Below are 22,975 nucleotides of genomic sequence, written 5' to 3'. Positions count from 1 at the left end.
AACAAAAAAAACCTTGGTGAGCCTCCCACATACACACAAATCCCTACAGACTGCATTTACTTTTGCAACTTACTGTTGTTGCAGGAGTTTTTGTCGGGCAGGGAGTAGCCCAGGTTGGCCATCTCCTGCTTGGCCTGCAACGAGGCCTTCCACTGGGCCTCAGGCAGGTCCACAGCCAGCTCATGGATGCTGCTGGAGTGGAGAATCTGAGTGGTAGCATAGGGAGTGGCCTGGGATGTTTGGCCAGGGCTGTTGTAGTTGGTTTTTGTGGTAAAGTCTATACTGCTGTAGATGGCTCCGTCCGAGAGCATGGTGCCCGTCTTATCCCCTTGTCCAGTGGGGAGATCTGGGTAAGAGTATGGAGAGATTACATGAAAGGCTTCCTTTTAAAAAATGCCCACCTCACCTGTAGCTCTGCATTACTGACAAAAGAAAATGGAAAAAAAGCAAAAATGTTGCAATATCTATGGTATATCTTGCCATCAGTTGCACATTTTAACAAATATATTTGTTGAAAATAAATTCTACTGTAGCATTATGACATTCCTGTTCTCCTTCCACATATCTTCTGGATATCTCACTAGGTTCCCTATGTGTTCCTACACATTAGGCATAATGTTGCTGCTCTGCATGTGTGTGTACTAACAGAGTCAAAGAGGGAGAGCTAGGAGGAGAGCAGGCAGCTTCTCTCTCCGTAGTGCATGGTTTGCATGCCCAGTGAAGGGGAGATGATGTAAAGCCGTGGCGGAAGTGTCCGCATCTGCGCCAGTCAAGCTGTGCCTGTCCTTCACGACTGGCTGCTCAACACCATCCTTTCAAACAGCCATCCACCCCCTGCTCCTCTGCCCGTCTCTCCTCTCTCATTCGCTTGCTCTGAGGTATGGGCTTTGACACCAGGCTGGACTATATGCCATCACTCAGCGTGGTGACAGTGAAGCCCCTGCTGTTAATGCTGTAGCTGTCCTCTGGTGTGATAAATATATATCCAGACACAAATGTAATGTACATGCATGTATACATCCTGAATGCATATATGTGCGTCACAGCGAGGAAGGCAGAGCAGTCATCTTTCATCTCTCATGGTCTTTTTTCTCAAAGCAAGTGGGAAAGCACCGGGGCGCTCACCTCCTCGACCAAAGTTACTCAGGTCATTTGGTCCCCCGGAGCTGCTGTTGACAGGCAGGCTGGTTGCTGGCCAAGAGTCTGCTAACCAGGGGTAGCCTGGATCACTGGCATTTAGCAAGCCTGGGCGGCTAAGCGGAAACAAAGGATCAAACAACAGATTAGATACAGGCCATAAAACTATATTACTACAAAAGGTTTGTTTTGTTTTGTTTTTTTTTTCATACAAGATTATCCCCAATTACACATTATACCCTGTTTAATTCTTTATTATGTTACTGGAACACACACATACAGAAAATATGACAGCAATCAACAGCAAGAAGTTGTGAAGACATCAAAAAAATTAAAACAAATGTTACTGTCCACACGCATGTGTGTTTGTGGGAGATAAGTTTTCCATAAACCTCTGAAGCTGATGAAACAAGTCTTCAGTATGGGGGGGAAACGCTATATAGATACATTTCTTCTCCCGCAAAGTTGGAATTCCTCCAGGCCCTTTAATTTCTGTTCCTGCTGAGCCTTTGTCACATTTTCTGAGTTATTAATGCAAAAGCACACCGTGGGCAGACTAATGCATGCATTTGCGCTTTGCATAAAAGTGCAGCAGTACATGCTGACACCCACATGTATATATTTCCTAATTCATTAATATCTTGCCCCTTCTGCTGTGTTTTCCCATCAACCCCTTGTGGTGACGTCCAGACAGTCTAAATCTTATTTGATAGGGAGTGAGACCTCGGTCCTGGAACCGGCTTGTGGGATGTCTGTCTAAGGGAGAGGGCAGGTCCATTTAACAGGTGTTGTGTCCCTCTTGAGGTGTAAGAGCTATAAAAGCAGTCATCACGACTTTAACCTGTCATGGGTGACTGCTGGGAGGCCATTAGGGCCACTTTACTGTACAATCACGTCTAAGGCTCGTTACCATGAGGAACACAGATGGAGTAAAATGAGAATGAAAGATGCTGTTAAATGCCTTTGTTTTCAATTCACTGCCACACCACTTGCCACTTGTGAAGCTGATTAAAATGCAAAACAAAATTTCTAACTGCGTAATCACTAGTGTACCTCGTTAGACAAATGATCCTCAGCCGGTATATTTAGCGTATACTGCAGACCCCTCAGTTAGCAGCAGACTGCAGATATGTGTGCACTCTGAGAAGCTGTGTAACACAGTAGTTACCAGTCAAGCTGCCTGATGGGATTTTTTTTGCCTTAGCTCCAGAGGGGTGATGTGTTGGCTCTCAGGGAGTCAGGCCCTGAGGACAAGGGCAGGTAATGGCATTGCTGCAGTCACTCTCTCCTAAGCCACAAGTTCTAATGAGGAGACACCGATTCCACAGTGGGGGGAGTCCAAATGAACTGCAGCCCTGGCAAGCTAAGAGCCCTCGTTGTGGTTCCTGAATGCCAAAACAGGCCCTCGGGGGAGACAAGTCATTCAAATTGATGGCTGTGCATCAGACACATGCACTTTTATAGGGTAATACATCTTCCAAGCCATCTCGTCCTTCTACCTCTGTTTCTGGCTGTCTTGTTACTCCATTGCCATTATTTTCTCTCGCCACACTCTCTTTCTCTAACCTTATTTTTCACCTGTTTTGGGGCAAAACTACAAACAGCTGAAAAAGAAGAGACATTGTTCATTTTGTTGACTCCAGCAATAGCACAGAAATGCATGCAGCTATAGGCTTGTGCTCCAGCATGTCCTCCCCCAGCCCACTTGAGGAAGACCATTTGAAAGACAAGGAGCTGACAGAGGAAATGGCTGCATCGTCCTTGTATTCATCACAAAGCAGCATTTCTTCTAAGGATAATTAGAATAAGACTGATTTCTGCCACGGACTCGCTATATGTGTTTGTGTGTGCATGTGTGTATTCCAATGGTGGGGTAATGGAGAAGGGCTGGAGGACAGACACAGGGTCATACGTTTAATGAAAAGTTGACACCTAACTCTTAATCCATGCCTATCCTAGAATGGATAGCAACCTTGGCAGAAGAAATTTGATTTGGAGCATTTCTTCTTCTTGTTAGATATTTCAGTTACTTGTGATGAGGAGGAAGGAAACCATAAATACTGCCTAAGATGCCTGACACGGAGCTTCCCATAAATAAGCCAAGTGAGAGAGATTAATTCCAAAGCAACTTCATAAATCAAGCGTTTATGGTACCACAGACAAGTGAATAGAACTTGGATTAAAAGTCTAGACATTAGCTAACACTTAGCACAAGGGGAAACACAGATTACTTTCTAGATTAACTCTGAGAGAACATGTTGTCATTTAGTATTCTGGGATGTAAAGGAATCTCCATAGCAACAGTGTCAGTGAAACCTGTTCACTGCGGTGCTCATCCCATGCTCCCTGCCGATCGGAGTAAATCTGCTGTGCTAAAATATTGATCAGCGCCGAGATAGGAAGTTATTACTACCTTCTAATTACCATCTCCTTATTGGCAGGGGGATAAGAAATGAACCCTTATCAGCTTTTATCAATTTCAGCTGAGCAGCCAAAGTCAAATGGTCCAGGTCTACCAATCTGCAGCCTATTCATCTTCCATGAATCATTTATTTTGTGATCGATTAAGTGTAATTGTTCAGTCAGAACAATTTGGCAGGAGCCAATGAGAAACTAGAAACAGACGTGGTTTAATTTGCTATTGTCTAATTAATGCAATAAACATCTCAGGCAACACATGAACACTTTTTCCCCAAGATATTCTGTTCCACATTTTCACTCTCAGGGCAGATGGGGAAGTAGCAACATCTGGGATTTGATGACAATAGAGTGACTAATGGATCAGAGGCTTGTGCTAGGGCTCCAGATTGCATCCCAGTGTTGTGAAAATTATGGAAGTCACTGCTTCTGACTAAAAATATGACAAATATAAAGCAGCAAAAATACAGACATTTCAAATCCCATTCGCTGGAGTGAGAATCAGAACCACTTATGTGGAAAATTGAAGGAAAAACACTTCAGCAGAAAGTAGATGAGAAACGGCATGGCAAGTGGCGTGGCTAATTCATTAAGAGATTGCTGGCAGCTGACAGAACAATACAAACAAAATTGTCCACAGTAGCATCCAGTTGTATGCACAGAAAATGGGAAAATTTGGAGAAAAAAAAGAGCATAAATATTAAAAAACAAATTGTTGCAAATAGACTGCAGAGCAGACACGTTCCCAAACGCCCAGATACACTCAGGGTCAAATTTAGTTGCAGACTCTCACTGAGTGTTTGAGATCTGGAGATTCTACCTAGTCAGGTGTGATAAGCAGTAGATAGACAGAAGCCTGGGATTCTCCAGGGAGTCTCTTGAATACCTACAAAGGCTCTGTAACTGGTGTCATTGAGATGTGCCCTAGTCACCATAGCCCCTCTAACACAGAGTGAAATGGAGCAGGCTGTATGGGGGTGCATAAGGGGTACCTCCACACACCTCTCCCCTGGGTAATTATTTTTACATTATTACATGTGCTCAGATCCCAGCCGCCCACGCAAGGTGACAGGCAAATTTATCACTCCAGAGGGCTTTGGGGTTGCCTATAGCCAGCAGCGGAAGATAAATGACAAAATAAAAGCACTCTATGCTTAAATTGTTTCTGTTAATTCCGCTGAGGAGATTTATGAGTTCATCTACCGATGCATGAATGGAGATGTGGTTGAAATGTATATTTCTATGCGTGTTTGCATGGTAGGCACACAACAGGTATCGGTTATCAATCAATCTATTAGACATTTAGAAGTGCTGGGATCAAAAGCAGCTTGCTGAGGACTTCATGCATAACTATGGAGGAAAGGCTGAGTAAAGCCAATGACATAGGGAAGTAAATAATTATAAAGTAAAGGATTTTTTTTTACTCGTTTTAGATGAGACTGCGCACAAATGTGTAGAATGGGTGTGAGATTCACTTTCATGCGATACTCACCTTCCATTGCTCATCAGCCCCCCATCAACTCTCTGGAATGTCACTAAAGAGAAGAAAGAAAAAGGGAAAAAAATACCAGATATTAAGTTTTTCAGGTATAACATAAAGCAAACCAGGGTTTGTTTCCATAAGAAGAAAGAAATATTGTCTTTTTAGCATTGCCCATTTTGCTCTTGTGCTTCAATAGCAATGTATTCATTTTTTTCATGCACGACATGATAGTTGATGGATTCACAAAGGGGTGCAGATGTCCGTCTGCATCCAATGTCGTTCTCTTTTTTTAACAGCTATGAAGAGGACTGCATATTGCTTTGCTTTGCATAAGTGGAGACGTCATGTGTTCCTCAAGGACAAGATGCCTGATGAGAGGGAAAACTCATTTCATTTTTTTTTTATTTTGCTGCTGTGTTATTATCAGATTTGTGATTAAATCTCAAACCAAAAAAAAGAAAGATTAGAAATGGCAGAGGCTTCATTAATCACACAGAGTTTTCTATCTACAAGCGTAGAGGCTGAGTTGCTGATGCTTTTTGGCTGGCAGGGCTCCCCAGAAGGTATGCATGTGGCCTGTTTCATTACAGCGATCTACAGATAACAAGGGCCGCTCTTAGTCGGAGGCTGGTAAAACTGCGTGGCCGAAAGTGAGAGCCGACTGTGAAGGATCCATTTCATCTCTGTTGTGATGGCAAAGCAGCAGTGAGAGTTCTAAGCATGTAAGAACTTCAATGGATCACAGGAAACACAGAAAAGCAGCAAGAGTTTTGGAAACCACCTCGTACCAATGAGGGGGGGGGAATGAAAAGGGGGGGAAATAAGAGAGCTGGTTTACTTAAGAGAGCAAAGGAAAGCTGTTAGTAATTTGGCTCATTTGTTCCACAGATGGAGATTAAAGAGAGAAGAAGGCTGAACATTCCCCCTTTTTTTCTGTTTCATTCAAGTCGGTTCCACAACAAGCCTAGGCATGGGCAAAAGAGGGGGCTTTTCTGTGGGTGACGTAGTAACAGAAGACAGACAGAGGAAACTCCCACAATAGATTAGAGAGACTGCTACACTTTAATGTATCACCAACATTACCTAAGCTTACTTAATCCAATTTTTACTCTCGTAACCACAATTCCAGGCTTTCAAATGAGAGCGAGACAATTTAAATTCTGTCAAGCATGCATGTTGGAGAGTTGAACGTTTATTTACTACATTAGGGTTTAAGCAAGTGAACACCAGCAGGTGGAATTAAAATACTTTGTTTTACCCAGATAGAGCCAACATTGCAAGTCTGCTAGAATAAAATAGATCTCAGAGAGCTCAAGACAGAAACCGCAGTCTTTATTCAGTGAAATCCAAAGCCGCTTCTCTTTGTTCCCCACCACCAAACTTGCATTAAAGAATACTCAGTTGTTTGAGTGAGGACTGACAGGCGGGTGTGAGGGGGAGGCTGTGCAGCGGGGAAGGCCTCTGAAGTCCCTATCTGTACTCGGGCACATTTCTGGGCTGCTGTGGAATACTTTTATGTTAGCCAGAGTGACATGGCGGCAGGGCTGTGCTTCTCGCCTCCGTCTTCAAGATAAGCACTTTTTCCCCCCCCAATATGAATACAGATTAATCCCCTTTAATAAGCACCGATCGTGGGTGGAGGTGGGGGTGGGAGTGGCATAATCAGCATATAAAAATTCCATCAAATCTAATTTTTGCTGGCCGCGTGCCTTAACATAGTTGTGATTTACCACTCCTGTGGAGACAGCTTTAGAGGGTTGAGACTGGACACGCTCAACACATCAACTAATTGTCAATGCAGACAAGAGCACTGTAAGACTCTTCAGCACCACTTTGACTCCCATTCAAAATATAGCACTCCAATTTATGCTGTGTTTGCCCTTGTTTGCTCTTGTTACTCAACACTCTTTGTGAAAAAACCTGCTCTCTCTTTAGCATCTCTAAGGAGTGTTTTCCAAGTTTTTCCAAGCAAATGTCCTGCAAGGGATGCTGTGATACTTCACAAAAGTAATTAATTAGTGAAGGAAAAAAACTGTAGTTTTACTGAAGTTTTTTTAAGGATTAATTTTTTAGAATATTTTAAATATTTAAAACTTCCAACCGCTACTCTTCTCTCCCTTTTCTTATTCAGATGAATCATTTATACACTTTGGACTCCTCTTAAGCTGAATTAGCTAAAAGGAAGATGATAACATACACTCACGAAATTGGCCCATTAAGAATGTAATGCCACTCAAGGAAGGCAAACATGTGTTGTCACAGTAGTAGAGGAATCGTCACAAATAAGGAACACAAAACTCAGAAAGGAAACGGCACCCAGCTGACTAGATGACATCAAAGGAAAGCAGATGCTCGGAAATCGAAAAAAGAGAAAACAAAGAGGGTTTGTTTAAGGAGAAAGGAAATGGACAGTCTAACCGTACCCCACAAAAATGCCACAAACAAAGCTACACAAATCAGAATGACTCGCCATTCAGAAACGGACAGCTTCAATAGAAATACACACAAATACAACACGACATGGAATAAAGTTGTGGTTTGAGCAGGAAAAAAAGAGTTTAAGTTTGCAGGGCCCAGATCATGGCCAATAACAAACTGAAATGTTTTTTCGCTTCTATTTTTGATTCTCTGATGGCACACATTGCGTTCACCAGCATGAGGTTTCAATTTGCATTAGCCATGACCGTAAGTGTGACAGTTCAAACATATGCACTAGAAGCGGGCAGGAGATGAAGCTGTACTTAGGTGGGGGGAGGAGACGGGACAAATGAACAGTACCTGCAGGGGTGAAGGTGAAGGACTGAACTGCAAAACAAGAAGACAGAGAAGTTGTGTGTTAAAAGCCTGCAGAGGTAAGCAGCGCTTTAGGGGGGTATCTGCACACAAGGAACTGGGTCAAGCTGAGAGGTGCTGAGGGTCAGAGAATGGGAGACCACAACGTCACCCAGTGTGCAGAGCGACAGCCAGAAAGCAGCCAGCTCAGAGGCCACAGAGGTGTAAAGAGGGTGGCATAAACAAAATAAAACAGACACGCACACACACACACATACAAATGTAACAAACAGAAATGAAGAGTAAATTAACCAAGTCAGCATATCGTAGCACTTCTTGACTTGATCAGAAAACATCATAAGGATTTAGACTTATTTAAAAGGAAAGAAATAACGCGAGAACACTCAGAGAATACGACACTAAATTGTCAGCTCATTACCATTTTCTGTTCTCTAATTAAATCTTGTACTCCTGGCAGATTATGTGGACTTGGTGGTTGCTAGTATTGACAGGGGGGTCTCTCAGTAAGATGTCAGGGTCAGTGTGTGGGAGGAGAACTGGACAAACCCAAGCTTCAGTGACCAGCAGAGAGTCCAGCCTGCCCACTCAGCTCCATCACCCTGGGCTAATAACCAACACAGTGGGTGGATTTGTCAAAAACTGTGACCCTCTGGAAATGTTTCATGCTGACATCTGTCTTCCTTTTGAGCTTTAACACAGTAGCCATCTCAATCTCATCGCAGCGTTCTGATATATTTCATCAAGACTGCACTCATTAAAACTGAAGAACGATAGTGTAGTCGTGGTAAAATACTCCTGCTTTGAAAGAGGAAGAAAATCACTTTAAAGTTAGAAGAGTGTGTTAAGGCACCAGAATGCGTGAAACTGTGATCAATCTAACCTGCATAGTTGCTCAGACCCTTTCTCTTCTTCCTTCTCCAGTACAGCCAGATGCTGAAGCCCATGAGGATGACCCAGCAGGCCCCCCCAATACCGGCGATAAAAGCAGGTTGTTTCACCACATCTGTGATCTGCTCTGTGATGCTGTTGTTCCGGTTTCCATGTATAATCACGTCCCGAAACTCTTTACCTGTTTGTGCAGGAACACAAAGGCGGCACTTATATAATGCTGGCTGAATAGTTACTGAGAAAAAACAAAGATTTATGCCTTTTTGTATCATTTGATTTTTCAAGGTGAAGGTTAATGCACAAATACTGACAAGCTTAGAAATATTTCACTTTTCCCCCACACCAACAGAAACATAAAGGTTAGCTAGATTAAGCTGAAAGAAAGTGTGTCTGTTACATTTCAGCTGAGGTATTGACCAGAGAAGCAGGACATACTGTCGATCTAAAGGATGTGCAGTAAAATATATTTTACAGACTGAAAAAGACAAAGCTTAAAAGCTTATAACAAATCCCCAGGTGAGCAGGTTGTTTGCTTAGTTTAGCCCCCAATTCCCTCCACAGCTGATAAAACACACTGTGAAATGAGATGAGAGGACCCTGGTCTGTATTGATCTCCAATTGCAGCCTGACCAGTGTGCTTGACGATATCTCTTGCAGCATGGTAGGAAAAGTGCAAACCGCACGCTATTAACATTCCCATACAGTGACAGGAAAAAAAATGTACACTTGTAAGGATAACAACACACATATGTCTGCATATGCACGTGCAAAGATGCTCAAATGCTCGTGTTCTTTACATTACCAACCACATGAACACAACTATTTGCACGTCCACAGACAGGCAAACACAACATATCATAACTGTAAGCTCACGGCTCTGCTCTCAGAGATGGATTATGTGAGTGACGCTGGGGAAATAAGAGCATGCTGCGGGCCAAGCCATCAGTTATGGGTCAAATCAGGCACAATCTGCCATAGCTCCACATAAATCATATCCAGTCAGACCACATATCAAAATATTTTAACAATATCATCCATTTGGTAATTCCTAGACTTTCATGACAAAAAGTAATGATATTTGCTCAATTCCCGAGATTAAACACTAATGCTGAAATACAATTTTATTGCAACAATATTATTCGATACCCGAATATCATTCACTAAGGATTAAAAAAAGAAAGGGAAATTTGATGTCTTTAAGTCAGTCTTACCAATAATAATAGGCTGGGGTTCACTCTTCACTCCAACCCCTGCACTTGTGCTGGCAGCCACTTCCACATGGTACACTACTCCTACCTGCAGCCCACCCACCACTACAGAGCGTATGGCTGCATCCACTGTCTTATTAACATGGAAACGCGTCTCATTCCCAAGACACCAGATCTGAAACGGAAAGGACAAAAATAAGTGATGCCTTTCGCTTTGTGTGACTTAAATGAGAATCCATGCTGATGTGCTGGGACCAACCTTGTACTCTTGGATGATGCCGTTCTGGTGATCAGGTGGCGGGGGGTCCCAGGAGATGCTTATGGAAGTGCTGTTCTGGTTTCCAACGGTCAGAACTGTTACCTGCTGAGGAGGGGCACTGGGAGCTGAAAGAAGAGGTGCAAATATCGATGTCAAAAGTCAAATACACTATCCATCAGTTATGGCAAAGAGAATCAAAACAGAAACAAGGATGCACATACCAGACACAGATTTTTGTTCGCCATGATATTCTATAAGGACAACCCAGGTGACCGAAGCTTGCCATGATCTTTCATTAGAGGGGGATTTACATAAAAAGTAGAGCACATCCGATACTGCTATAACCTGTCTTTAATACATCACATTGATTTAATATATCATCCTTGTCTCCAGCTTGGTAGGTTTGCACAGAAAATACTGGTATTGATTTGTAGAATAATGGCCTGGCATAGTCAGGCAAGCACTCTCAGTCACACTAAGACTCTAGCATTGACCAGGGTGGCACACGGGTCAATGAGCTTATAGGATGAAGTGCAGACAAGAAGGAAATGTGAAAAAAATAAATTTTAGGAAAAGGAAACAAAGTCTCAGTAAACATATTGACTGATTCCATCGATCAGCGAGATGAAACTAAAGCCAGTAGGTGAGGATCAGAGGGGTGATGCCCATCTAAGTGGAATCTGCACAATCCACAGGCAGCCTGGGAGTGGATAGAAACAAGACAGGTCCAAGCTTTCATAAACCTCTGTTGTTATTCTGATGGCAACAATCTTCTGACCCCACAAGGGGTAAAAGGAAAAATAAATAACAGTTGGCCCAACTGGAAATAACGTTTTAAAAATAATGTTTTCTCATTTCCACAGTGGCTGGCAGGGGTGCAGCACCACAGCAGAATACTGACAGGTCAATTACTCCTGTGCTGCCGCTCTCTCACCTCACCTCCATCCAAAATGGCACGTGTCACCCTGTAAATCTGTGCTCATCCCTCAGTGCAATTGGCCACACCAACCCCCAGAGAGCCAGAAGGCCCTGGCATGGTAGAAGATGAATGGGTCCAATGATGAACCCAACACCTTAGCCAGATTAGAAACAATCTTCCAAGGGAGCATCTGATCAACCATCAAGCTCTGGGCTCTCCAACACCGAATTACATTCAGGTGACGAAGTGCTGGATTTGTGCATGGCAGTCATCAGAAGCAATGTCGTTCAAAGTTAATGTTATGAATGATTTAGCAGCTTATTATCATGCATATTTGTGCTAAACAATACACATTTTTCATTAGAGGCCTCAGAGGCTGCGCTAATAGAGCCATTAGCAGAGTGATGTATGGCAGGCAGGAATGTGACCCTCTGTCTCGCATGCACATGGCATGCTGTGCTGGATGATGAAGGAATACAAACATGTCATCCATACAAAAAAGGAGCCAATAGCTATTGAAAAGACTGGGAGTGGGATCTCCCTAGAGATCAATGTATTGTAGATCATTAGTCTAGAAATGAACATTTATACAAACATTACTGATTTCCCTTCTCCTTAAATAAGAATTACTCTGCATAAAACATGATCCTCTGTGGTGACTTCTTAGACAATTATGCAGTGGGAATCAGATGGCAGTCAGAGTTCATTTATCAGCCATGATATGGCTGTCCAGATGGAGAGTGAGAGGACGTGTGAAAAAGGCAAAGGGAGACCAAAAAGATGGACACAGCACTGGCGCGCTGAGCATACTATAACCCTGAATCTGCCTGGACGTACTCTGGGGATTCTTTAATTGTGCTAATAGCAACCTAAGTTTTAATCACACTCTGAACCGGATTTCTCTATCTGTCTAGCCACATTTTCTCAGTAGTCCCAGGGACTCTGAAGAGCCTAGAGCCCTGTGTTTGACAGTGCATTAACTCTGACCAAGCGCAGCAGCAGAGTTATGGCAGAAAGTTGTTGAGATTGTGCAGGACCTGGATGCAGATAGGGAATATTATCAGCATTGGTAATAGCTGTGACATGTGGATTTAGGAAACCTTAGGGAGATGTACCTTGGCATGTGTGACTTTAAGGTATGTGTGTGTTTGTGCCAGAGTGTGTGTTGGCGACAGCTGTAACTTGATGGCAGTTCGACTGCTGCAGTGAATGCACTAGCTGACCACAGGAGATATGGTCCCTCTGAGAAAGGGAAAATAAATGGGCCTGTCATCCCAACAGGATGTGAACTGTCTCCTGTCCATGCAGCCTGAATATGCAGTGGAAAGACAGTCTTCGCCTCCAGTATTAAGCGTCTGCATTTGTCTTTTTGTGCTGCTGTAGGTATAAAGTTATATGGTTAAAAGGTTGAAACAAGGTTGGTGGTTGTATTTGTGTTCAGGTTTATATCAAAGCAAAACAGTGTTATTGCAGGTTTTTAAAAAAATGTGTAATTAATTGTAATGTAGTTTGTAGTAGGCACTAAAACAAAAGCAGTTTTACACTTAGCTTCACTTTGGTCGCTCAGTTTTAGTTCATTACAATAAACTTGATCGAAATACATATCTGTCTGTGCGCCTGTTTATAATATAGCACCGCATTGCTCTGTGGCCTTGTCAGAGCCTGTATGAATCAAGCTTTAGGTGACAGATCATCTTCACAGGAGGAAGTGTGAGCTGTGCCCAATCACAGCTCAGATCTGTGGCTGCTGGGTGATGGATTAGACGAAGGTTGGCACTAACACCACCAATCAAAAAAACAAAACAGCTGGAAGGTCAAAAAGATGAGCATATCCTGGAAGCATGTTTAAACAAAATACTGTTCTTAGTTTTAAAGAGGGGCACCAATGATATTGCAGCAAAAACTGGCACGGAAGCAGCCTATGGGATCGTGTCACTCATCATTTGAGTGGCTGCGCCACAGTTTGATTTTATTGCTCCTGACATACAGTAATATACATATAATCAGCAAGTTCTTCCACTTACCTTCCTCGGTGGTCCTTGCAGTCCTGGATTCACTGTCCATGCCCTGAAACTCATTGAAATAAGGCCGGACCTTGATCTCATAAACTATGCCTTTCTTGAGACCAGAGAGGATCACACTTCTCTCTGAGGGGACGTTCACATCCTGGGTCTGCCATGGTCCTGGTGATGGCAGTCCCGATGTCTGTCTGTAAAGAACTCTGTAACCCTGGATGAACTGGGACTGACGATCCACCTAAAGAGGTAAAAGAAGGCATTATTTTCATTTAGTTATTTTTTATTTCAAAGAGAACTGTGCAGAGGAGATTAATGGATGCTACTTTGGGACATTTGATAGATAATATGCATTGATGTTTTTCTGCAATTCTTACAGGGCTGCATGTATAACACTTTAGAGGCTTTTATGACCAGCACTTCTACACTTTTCTGAATTAACACTGACATCATCTCATACCATAGATCCTACCACAAAGTGGTCCCCCCAACATTAAAAAGGCATTCCATGAAGGACATAGGAATGTCTCATGTGTATTATAAATGCTAAATAGTGGCACCATAAAGCAAGTCCTACTATATTTAGGACGTGGTATGAATATAAGAATTTCATGCAGCAACAAATACATACACCCTGGGGAAATAAGGAGGATACACAATAGAGATGGTAACAGGAGATATGTCCCATAGAAAAGATGGAGAGACAGCAATTGTAGTAGCCCCCTGAAATCCACAACGGGTCCTTCGTCTAAAACTTGGAACCATTTAGCGAGACAGAAAAAGCTGAATTTATGCAGAGGAGGAACGGGTGCATAACTCACTGTAATGGCTTGTTAACAGTAGAAGAAGAAGTGAGCAGGGCTTTCAAGTGGGATGTTAAGCAGCTGTTTTTCACCAGTGTAGCTTGAGTAAATCAGCAAAATGGATTCCGTTCTTGGTGCACGAATTTTATTAATGGAATGATTTGGGAATATAAAAGCTTTCTGAAAGGGGCCACTCTGTTTACTTAAAGGGTCCCAGCCACTGATTGATTAGGCAGCCGTGTTTTGTGTTGACTGTACACTGCAATCATAAAGCAATGCTTTAGCATTAAATTAGCGAACAAGTCCACAGGGGTCAATAAAGATGTCACCAGGAAAACTGCTAATGTGGATCATTTGAAAATGCACTCCCTTTGCCACCAAGGGATTTATAGGACCACAATCAAAATAACCATGTACATATTATACAGTCTAAACACCGTAGTGTTTCTGTTCTTATTATTAAACAGATATAAATTTTTTTTTAAAGTGTTTCACATTTGGCAAAATGTTCTAAACTTGGCCAAAAGTTTATTCTTATTTTGAAGCATCAGAAAGTGCATATAGGATATAGTGGATGCAAAGGTTCCTGTTTGCAGATTACTACACTGTATTACACAAAAATTAATTTCAATCTGCTTTTATCTGAGTACGGTAGTCCTTTATGTAAGCAGGAAGCAGCTGAAGACATATGGAAGATAGATGAACAACCAGATGTCTCTGACATCTCTTTTGATGTTACTGTGGTTAATAAAACCATTTTACAGCTATCTGATGTTCAGTTACTTTTAAATTCCCATTTACAATTTCAAAGCTGCAGTCTTAGGGAATAACCTGACAAAAATTTCCTGGCATAAAACAAATCCTAGCCTCAAGGAGCACCTTCTGACTTCAAAGAGGAATATTTAATGCCAACTATCTTGACTGTGACTCAATTTTGCACAATCAAAGAATCACAATATATGCTCTTGCAGTGAAAATACTCAGCTAAAGTCTGAGTATGCTAAGCTATACTTACTGTCCATGTGACCTGAATGGTTGTGGGACTCAGGACAACAGGATTGTGCAAGCGAACTATGACCTCGCCGAGCTCCTTCTGTACGTGCCTGTGGTCCACACCCTGAGCTGGAGGGCTTATATCTACAAGAGAACAAGAAAGTAAAAATGAGAAGGAGAAGTCCCAAAGTAAAGTCAAAGAGAGTAAAATGTTTCTTACTCTTCTTAAACTCTGTTCACTCAGCTCCACACAATAAACCTTGATTCATCACCATCAGAAGTGGAATAACAAAAGAAAGAATGAATAGACAAGCCAGATTTAACAAAGACGTGTACACTTGGTAATCACGACTTCATTTAAAAAGGAGCAACTTCATCTGCATTAAAATGACCTCATTCCATTTTGTATTAAGCACTTTTCTGATCTAAAGAAAAGAAAGCAGAGTTGGGTTTGCAAAGTTCTTTAGACGTGCGACTTGTCTGCACTTACTGGGATCTGACTGAAAAACCACATCACTGAATGAACTCTGAATATATGACCCCTTAGACATACTGGATGGAAGATGAATGGACACATGACACTATGTTCCAGCTCATTTCTCCCATGCATGTGTTTCAAGTTATAAGCAATAAAAAAAAATCCAGCATATGAGATACTGAGTGTGGCTGAAATGAGCCACATTTTGAGTTATTTACTGGAGGAAAAAAAGCCACAAATATCATTTCCTATATTTAAAAAAAAGATGGCTCATTTACACAACCCAGCGCAGTGATAAATAACATGGACACACCAAAGGAGCAAGACAGGCCAAACACAGTTAAAAGTAGTAAAAAATCACTTTATCATCAGTGCATGCTATTGTCAATCAACACTTCTATATATCATCTGAAGGTCTTCATCTCACCATGAGAGAGATAGGCTGCAAATCAAATTCACTTTTTTAGGATGGTATTAGCTTACATTTGACAGAGCACGGCCAAAGGATTGCTTGTGGGAGGGTGTTATCATATCAATGCAATCTGACTGCAGACTGTCCAGTACTGTAACCAAATCATCTTTGGGTTTGGAGACAGTCATTTTCTTCTGTTATGATGATTAACATAGCAGGCATAGCACTAACTCTGTTAGGCCTTCCAAAAGTAGACATGGCTATTTTACATAATTGCTTAAGTGCAGCCTTAATGAGCTGAACTGCAATGAAAAATTTGACCTCTTGAAAGTTGTGCAGTGTTAGTGTCAGTATAACTGTTCACTGCAGACTGCTGAGATGGGCTGATAAGTACCAGAGTTTGGAGTGGAACACAGCGACCTTAATCTATCCTTAGAAACAAAAATCAAATTCAGCTTGTGGCTTATGAAGAACCTATGCATACATGCAGTGAATGTAATGAAGTTGCTTTATATTAGTGTTATGTAAGGTACCTTGTGTTCTGACAGGATCAGACATGGGGCTTGGATCGCTCAGGCCCTGGCTGTTCACAGCTCGCACCATGAACAGGTAGATGGTGTTCGGACGGAGACCTTTGACAGTGAACTGGGTGGTTTTGACGTGGTCTGCCACTGTTTGCCAACTGTTGCTCACTGATTGACTGCAGTGCAAGAGAAATAAAGTTATATCTGCAATCCATAGCATACCAAAGCTGATAGCTAGTGACTGGCCCTTTAATGGGAGTGGTAAAACAAACCTGAACGCTTCAATGACATAGGAGGAAACAGGAGACGCTCCAGCCAGCCCAGGCTGCCAGGACAGGGACACACTGTTCTTGGTGACATCGGTAACTTGAGGTTTAGATGGTGGGCCTGGAAGCTCATTATCATCATGGTTCTTCATTACAATCACTCCACCTGATTCTGAAAGTTTCAGTGAAGAATACAACAAACAGCCATTTTCATCAATAAACAGTAAAGTTAAAACAAATATCGCGTCAATATCATGTCATCTTCCCTCGACCTACCTTTGACTTCCAAGAAGGCACTCCATGAGGTTTCGCCACTGGAGCTGGTGGCCACACATGTGTAGATCCCAGAGTCTGCAAGCTAGAACACAGTGGAATAAAGACATATATATAAATGAAAACAAGCAGCAAACAATATAAGCAGTAGTAAGGATTCCATTAATAACACTATTAGCGAAAGGGACATTTTAGTTCCCCCTCCTAAAAGCAGCAGTGACTGAATACGTGTTTCCTCCTATCGCTGACACAGTGAAACTGATGGGGGGACTTCTCCGGCTAGGCCCTGCGCTGGAAGAACCGTGTGTCATTTGTGAGTGCCTCAAAGTGCTGACGCTAATTTCCTAATGAATTCCATTTTCTACTCACCACCCTTCCATCACTTTTCCACTCCCCCTCCTTATTTCCCCACTGTCCTGCCGACCACAACAAAGACAGGCTAATTAATTTAGGATGGGCTGCAAGAACCCCCTGGACCGATGACAGCTGGCTTGTCTCTCCATCCCTCTTAGGAACTTTGGTTGTTTGTTGGTTTCTGTCCCTGTGCCTTCCTTCCATTTATTAAATAACATGTCAGTGGTCACCGGTTTTGTCAAGCGTAATAGGTATTCCACTGAGGCCACAGAGTGCAGAAAGGGAGATGCGATTCTTCTAAATTTAATCTACTTGATACATTTGCGTGTGCATAAATGTGTGTGTATATATTCTGAACCACAGCTGGATTCCATCCAACCCTTCACAGCTGAACTCAAATGGAGCTACCATGCCACTAAGTGATACAATCATGCGGGTTAAACAGGGGGGTTTGGTACTTCTTGTATGCCCACTGGAAAAACCTTGTATCCTGGAGTCTTGAAAACATGACCATGCGGTTGCAAATAACTGCATTAACATTTTATGTTAATGCTGGTTTTAAGCTCTGCTACAAAGAAAGCACAAAACTTTTAACACATAGTAGCAGTTAGTAGTAGTAACTGTGACTTTAACACTAAAATCTTTTACCCTGATGTTTTTGATCTGCAGACTGCCCAGCTCCTGCAGCGACATGCGGGGGTCCTTTCCTAGTAGACTGACCCCATCCTTCAGCCAGCTGATTGAGGGGATAGGATCTCCTGAAGCCTGACACTTCAGTAGCGCCATACTGTCAACCCCCAGGGTCTGATTGGATGGGCCTTGGCGAATAATAGGCGGAGGTCTATCTGTGAGCACTGTGAAACAAAGAGGAAAATGTGAGTGTTATCCATATTCTGTAGTTCAGATGAATGATGATGCTCATATAATGCGCATGACTATAAAATAAACTGAGTGATAGCACTGGTTATAAAACACACAGCGGGGGGCGGATATTGGTATCTATCATAAAGTAGACTATTTTCTCTGCAGGTCTTGTAATTGTGCCACAGAACAATGATTCCTGTATTTCCAGGAAAGAAAAGCTGAGTAGTGTTTTCTTCTTTCATTGATGTGGCAGAGGGATGCTAAGCGGTTTCCAGTTACTGCCTGGGTAGCTTTATTTTTACACACTACTCTAGACTCTGTGGTACAGTTTGGCGGTGAGACACTGGCCTATTGAGCCAGTATGGTTCAGATAAATACTTCATTATGTGCAGTGTGGGGCACAATAAAAGGTGAATTTTAGAAAGTACGGAAACTGGACTCTTTATTTCAAAAGAATCAGAGAAGGCAACCTTAATTTTTTTATTATTTGGTTCCAGTTTCAATTTAAATGCTACAACTTTGATGGATTCCATTTATATGAGCAAATTCATTTGTTTTAATGTGCCAGAAAAGCCTTTGGGTAACATCTGTAAAATAGGGGATGTGTCAGAGGCGATCTCAGAGATTTAGTACTGTAGCACAAAGGCAGTTTATATATTTAGAGTTGAATAATGTGGAGTCCCCCTGGCTTCGCAGAACCTACATTAATTAGAAAGTATGGATTAATGATGTCAGACCTGCAGGGGCTAATTACCAAGTACCTCAGTAACCTTTCAACACATTATCACACCTCGCTTGCAACCCTAGTTTCTGTCCCGCAGTTACATCTGATAAAAGGAAGTGTTTCCAGATTATTCTCTCTACTTTCGTAGATGCTTCGGGTCAAGAAGGTGGAGAGAAACCTGATATGTTATCCACCAGCCAAATATACTACATTAATTCCACCTTTTTGTTTTTAGGCCTCTATAATAAGTAAGTAGGGCAAATGTGATCAAATGAATCAAAAGTAATAATGTAAAGTTGAAATCCAGCCAAGAGACGATTCAAAGCATTTGCTTCTAGCCAGGGACTCAGTAAGATACAGTTTGTCTTCTGATAGCATAGTTTGTCAAATTAAGATGCATTAAATTATAATGTGCATCCATGTTTGTTAAAAGATGTTTAAAGCAACGTCCCTCACATTAATGCAGTCCTTACTTAGTACAGTACACTGCTGTAAGACTCGGTTTGACAGAAGCTAAAGCGCAAACAGAAGGCATGGTTTGGTCAAGGGGTTTGATGCGTTTAATTTATGTGTCCATGGCATGTGGGAGTGACAAAGGGAGGAGGCAAAGCTCGACTAAGGCCTTGGGTCTCTGGATCAGGAATTTCTCATTACAGATCTCCTTGAACTCCACAGACTGCTGGCGGGACTCCGGGCAGTAAATCACATGAAGACTGCAGCAGGTGTGGCCATGACCTCACCCTGACCCACACCACACTCTTTCCTCCTTTTCCACTGATTTTATTCATTTTGCTAACATGTCTTCAATAGCATATCTTGGCAAAAATAAAAGTGGGAATTAAAATACCTTAACTATAACAATGCTACACATTTCATTCCAAAGTGAATGTGTTTTTCACCATACTGTCTACACTGAGTTATGGAGACATCCTATTTGTTGCCACCACCTGTCCACTATACTGCCATTAAGTTGATCACCCTGTGGCCCTGGTACTGCCAATTGTGAGCTGGAAGTAGTATCACTAATATCCAAAAAGGATATCTGTATCTTTCTTTGTAAGACTTTGATAGAGTTCTTCAGTCTGTCTGAGACACTCATAAAGAATTTAAAGCCCAATCAGAGTTCTAACACTTGTGACTGTTAAACCCGCATGCCATGTGTACAAAATGTTTGTTTAAATAAAAATACAAATACAGCTGAAAAAGTGATAAGCAGGAATTTGAAGGGCACTTTCAATTATGTACCTGCACCCGACTGCAAAACAAAACCAAAAAAATGCCCATGCTGTGTTTTTAATCTTTTTGCTAGCAGGTACTTTAGCCGACATATGGATAGCCGTCTATCTTGCCATCACAACAGCTGATTAGATGCTCCCGCGCCTAGCAAGACAAAAATAATTCATTTCATAGAAAGCCACTGTCACTCTATCAGTCTCCTTCTCCTGCTCCCGCCCTCAAACACAAACATGTGGCTCCCTCACTCACCAAACCGCTGACCATTAAACTTGAACAAACTCAAGGGCAATGCTCTATTTTCTTTCCAATAGGAAGACGAGGCATTTTTAATTAAATTGCATCAGGAAAGAAAGAAATAAGTGCACAGAGCAAAAACACAGTAACTGAAGGTTATGGACATACTGACATTTCTTCAACAGTAGTTGAATTTTCTTTGCACTTTGACTGTTTAAAAAATTCATTTGTACTTGTGCACCTACTGCACACACAAAGGTCTTGAAGGCCAAATTCCTACTTGCACTTAACCAGGCAATAGCCGTGTTGTAGCTAAAAGCTGACAAACTCAAGTCAGATGCCATCAGTGTCAGTATAAGTAATTTGTTTGGTGATGGTTCACCTGCCTCACCCCATCTGCAGTGGTACTAAGCAATGTGTCAGTGTGTAGTAGTGTGCTGGCATGGCAGAAGTTACACGTCAGGTTTTCCTCACCATCTGTGACCTCCAGTTGAGCCTTGGCGAGGATACTGCCTGCAACGGTCAGGGCCTGGCAAATATAGTAACCAGCATCTGCCCGCTGCACAGATGAGATGGTCAGGGCTCCACTGGGCGACACCGAAAAGCGATTGTTGGGCTGCTGGGGTTGGTTGGGAAAGAGCAAATTCTGCAGGAAATGGAACAAACAGCCAATTAGTGAGAACATGGAAGCAGTTCAACCTGGAAGAATTACAAAAATGCTCACACATCCATCACCATTGAATCCACACATATACTGTGCACACTAACATGCAAACACATCCGACTATTAGTGTAATCACAGCATGAACAATTCTCTCTTTGACTATGTGAACCGACTTCACGAGCTGCAAAACATGTTTGATGACTTGGTTTCATACTTATTCTTGGGCCAAGCCAGTGGCTCCACTCTCTTAGGAAGGGAACTTTTTGCTCTTGTTGGCTTCATGACCACTTTCCTCTCTGTTTCAATTCCACAGTGGTTTTGAGATTTTTTTTTAAATGTATTTTTTTTAAAAGGAGACCACCTCATGTAAATTAGACTTTATTAAATATAATGTAATCTTGAATTTAGAAAGGAAGACATAATCAGCGTAACACATTTCAGAGTAAATACACAGAATTAGACGACTAATGACACAGAAAAAAGTACTTCTTTCTGAGTAGTTCCCACCTTGTCCCAGCTATTCCTGTACTCTTTTATTAGGATCCCCAGAGGGAACCAGCAAAAACAGCTGGATTGAATTACATCTAATCACTTACATGTAGCAAACTGCACAGTTTCTTTTCTATTAGACTCTATGGGTCTCCAGAACATATGAGATGTTCAACTGGAAGAAATGCATTAATGTTATTTAACTAATATACTTAATTAGCTTTAACAAATACCATCACATCACATCACAGTAAGGATAAAGAATAGAAAGCTTTAATAAACACAAGGACAAGTGCCAACAAGTGCAGAAATGTCAAGAACGAACAGTCATTTGAAAAGCCTCAACTTTAATGACAAAGTGAGACACACACAAAATTTGAGTTCACATTACTCAATAGCACTGACTCACAATGCTTTAGGTAACATATTGTTATTTGAGTATCATACCTGTGCAAAGTTGTAAGCATGCGTCTCACTTCTGTTCACTGTTTTCAGAAAACTCTGTTCTAATTGTTGGCCTGCAGGCTATGCGTGAGCGTGTTTCAACCTTAGCGAGAGCTGAATCATATCTGTGGCTCATCTACAAGCCTCAACAGGTTCCTAATTGGCACTGTTGTTGACCGTTGTGAGGACACCCAGGTATTTGAATGGGTTATCTGCTTGAGTGAGGGTTAGGATCGTTCTTATCAGTACAGGGTCACAGAAAACCAATTAGCACTTTGCCAGGCACACTTTGATTTGGCGGATCCTGAGAACAAAGGTGTATCTATGTGTCTGTGGTAAAGATACCGATCGCAGATAGTGTAGAAGTGCTGTCTGTGTGTGTGTGCGCAAAGCAGGGGAATCCAAAAAACACAATGACTGTGTGTACAGTTGGTAGAATCGAAACCTGATAACGCCAGATGTACGGTAGATAATAAATCCCGCCTAAAAAGAGAGTGATATGTTTTCACATGTAAAAAATAATAATGAAAAAGTAATTAAAAAACAACATTAAACTGGATTAGTCTGTGTTTGTACCTGACTCCCCTCCTTCTGCCAGAAGACAGCAGGTTGTGGATTTCCTTTGGTTTCACATGGGAAGGTAGCAGTACGGCCTTGTGACACGATTTGGTCCCTTGGACGGATGACAAACTGGGGAGGAGCTGAAGTCAAAGGGCCAGAACAACAGTGTTAGAGGACCTGTGGTGCATAGTGAAGCCGAACATTAAGGCTTAAGGACTTCAAGCAAAAACAAGCAATATACCACATGGTAAAATCAAAATGGGAGTGCTGTACAGAGCTTCCATGCAGCATCATATCTGTCTTTTGCTCTGAACACCAGTGACTATCATGACTCTCACTGCCATGGTAACAAGGCTGGCCATTCATCCAGGTGAGACTGAAGCTGAATGAATGACAGTCACAGTGGCATTCACACAAGGAAGCGTCTCAGTCACAAAGGCATTTAGATCTGAGACAACACATAGGCACACCCATGCCCTGGAAACATCGAAAACTATAACAGGAATAGACAGGGTTAATTGTGTCTGACTTTCCAT

At 42.0% G+C, this 22,975-nt stretch overlaps 1 protein-coding gene across 12 annotated transcripts in view; it reads right to left on the bottom strand.

The window, feature by feature from the left end:
* Window positions 1-22,975, bottom strand: part of robo2 (roundabout, axon guidance receptor, homolog 2 (Drosophila)) — a 291,837-nt gene that overhangs the window by 19,668 nt on the left and 249,194 nt on the right. For 8 of the 12 annotated variants that reach the window (XM_026191419.2, XM_026191422.2, XM_026191416.2 and 5 more), the window contains 15 exons: window positions 22,455-22,579; window positions 20,756-20,927; window positions 17,872-18,077; window positions 16,873-16,954; window positions 16,603-16,768; window positions 16,340-16,506; window positions 14,939-15,060; window positions 13,130-13,361; window positions 10,187-10,311; window positions 9,931-10,102; window positions 8,712-8,900; window positions 7,817-7,843; window positions 5,048-5,090; window positions 1,126-1,253; window positions 74-346 (listed from right to left, as the gene is read on the bottom strand). In XM_026191419.2, coding sequence (XP_026047204.2) covers window positions 74-346; window positions 1,126-1,253; window positions 5,048-5,090; window positions 7,817-7,843; window positions 8,712-8,900; window positions 9,931-10,102; window positions 10,187-10,311; window positions 13,130-13,361; window positions 14,939-15,060; window positions 16,340-16,506; window positions 16,603-16,768; window positions 16,873-16,954; window positions 17,872-18,077; window positions 20,756-20,927; window positions 22,455-22,579 — 2,229 coding nt within the window. The remainder of the gene's footprint in view (window positions 1-73; window positions 347-1,125; window positions 1,254-5,047; window positions 5,091-7,816; window positions 7,844-8,711; window positions 8,901-9,930; window positions 10,103-10,186; window positions 10,312-13,129; window positions 13,362-14,938; window positions 15,061-16,339; window positions 16,507-16,602; window positions 16,769-16,872; window positions 16,955-17,871; window positions 18,078-20,755; window positions 20,928-22,454; window positions 22,580-22,975) is intronic. The other 4 variants (XM_026191427.2, XM_026191418.2, XM_026191420.2 and 1 more) reach the window with 1 other exon arrangement.

The sequence above is a fragment of the Astatotilapia calliptera genome, chromosome 14 (assembly GCF_964374335.1).
Source record: "Astatotilapia calliptera chromosome 14, fAstCal68.1, whole genome shotgun sequence".
Classification (NCBI taxonomy): domain Eukaryota; kingdom Metazoa; phylum Chordata; class Actinopteri; order Cichliformes; family Cichlidae; genus Astatotilapia; species Astatotilapia calliptera.
The sequence above is the reverse complement of the archived record's forward strand: the minus strand, read 5'-3'. Positions and strand labels throughout refer to the sequence as shown.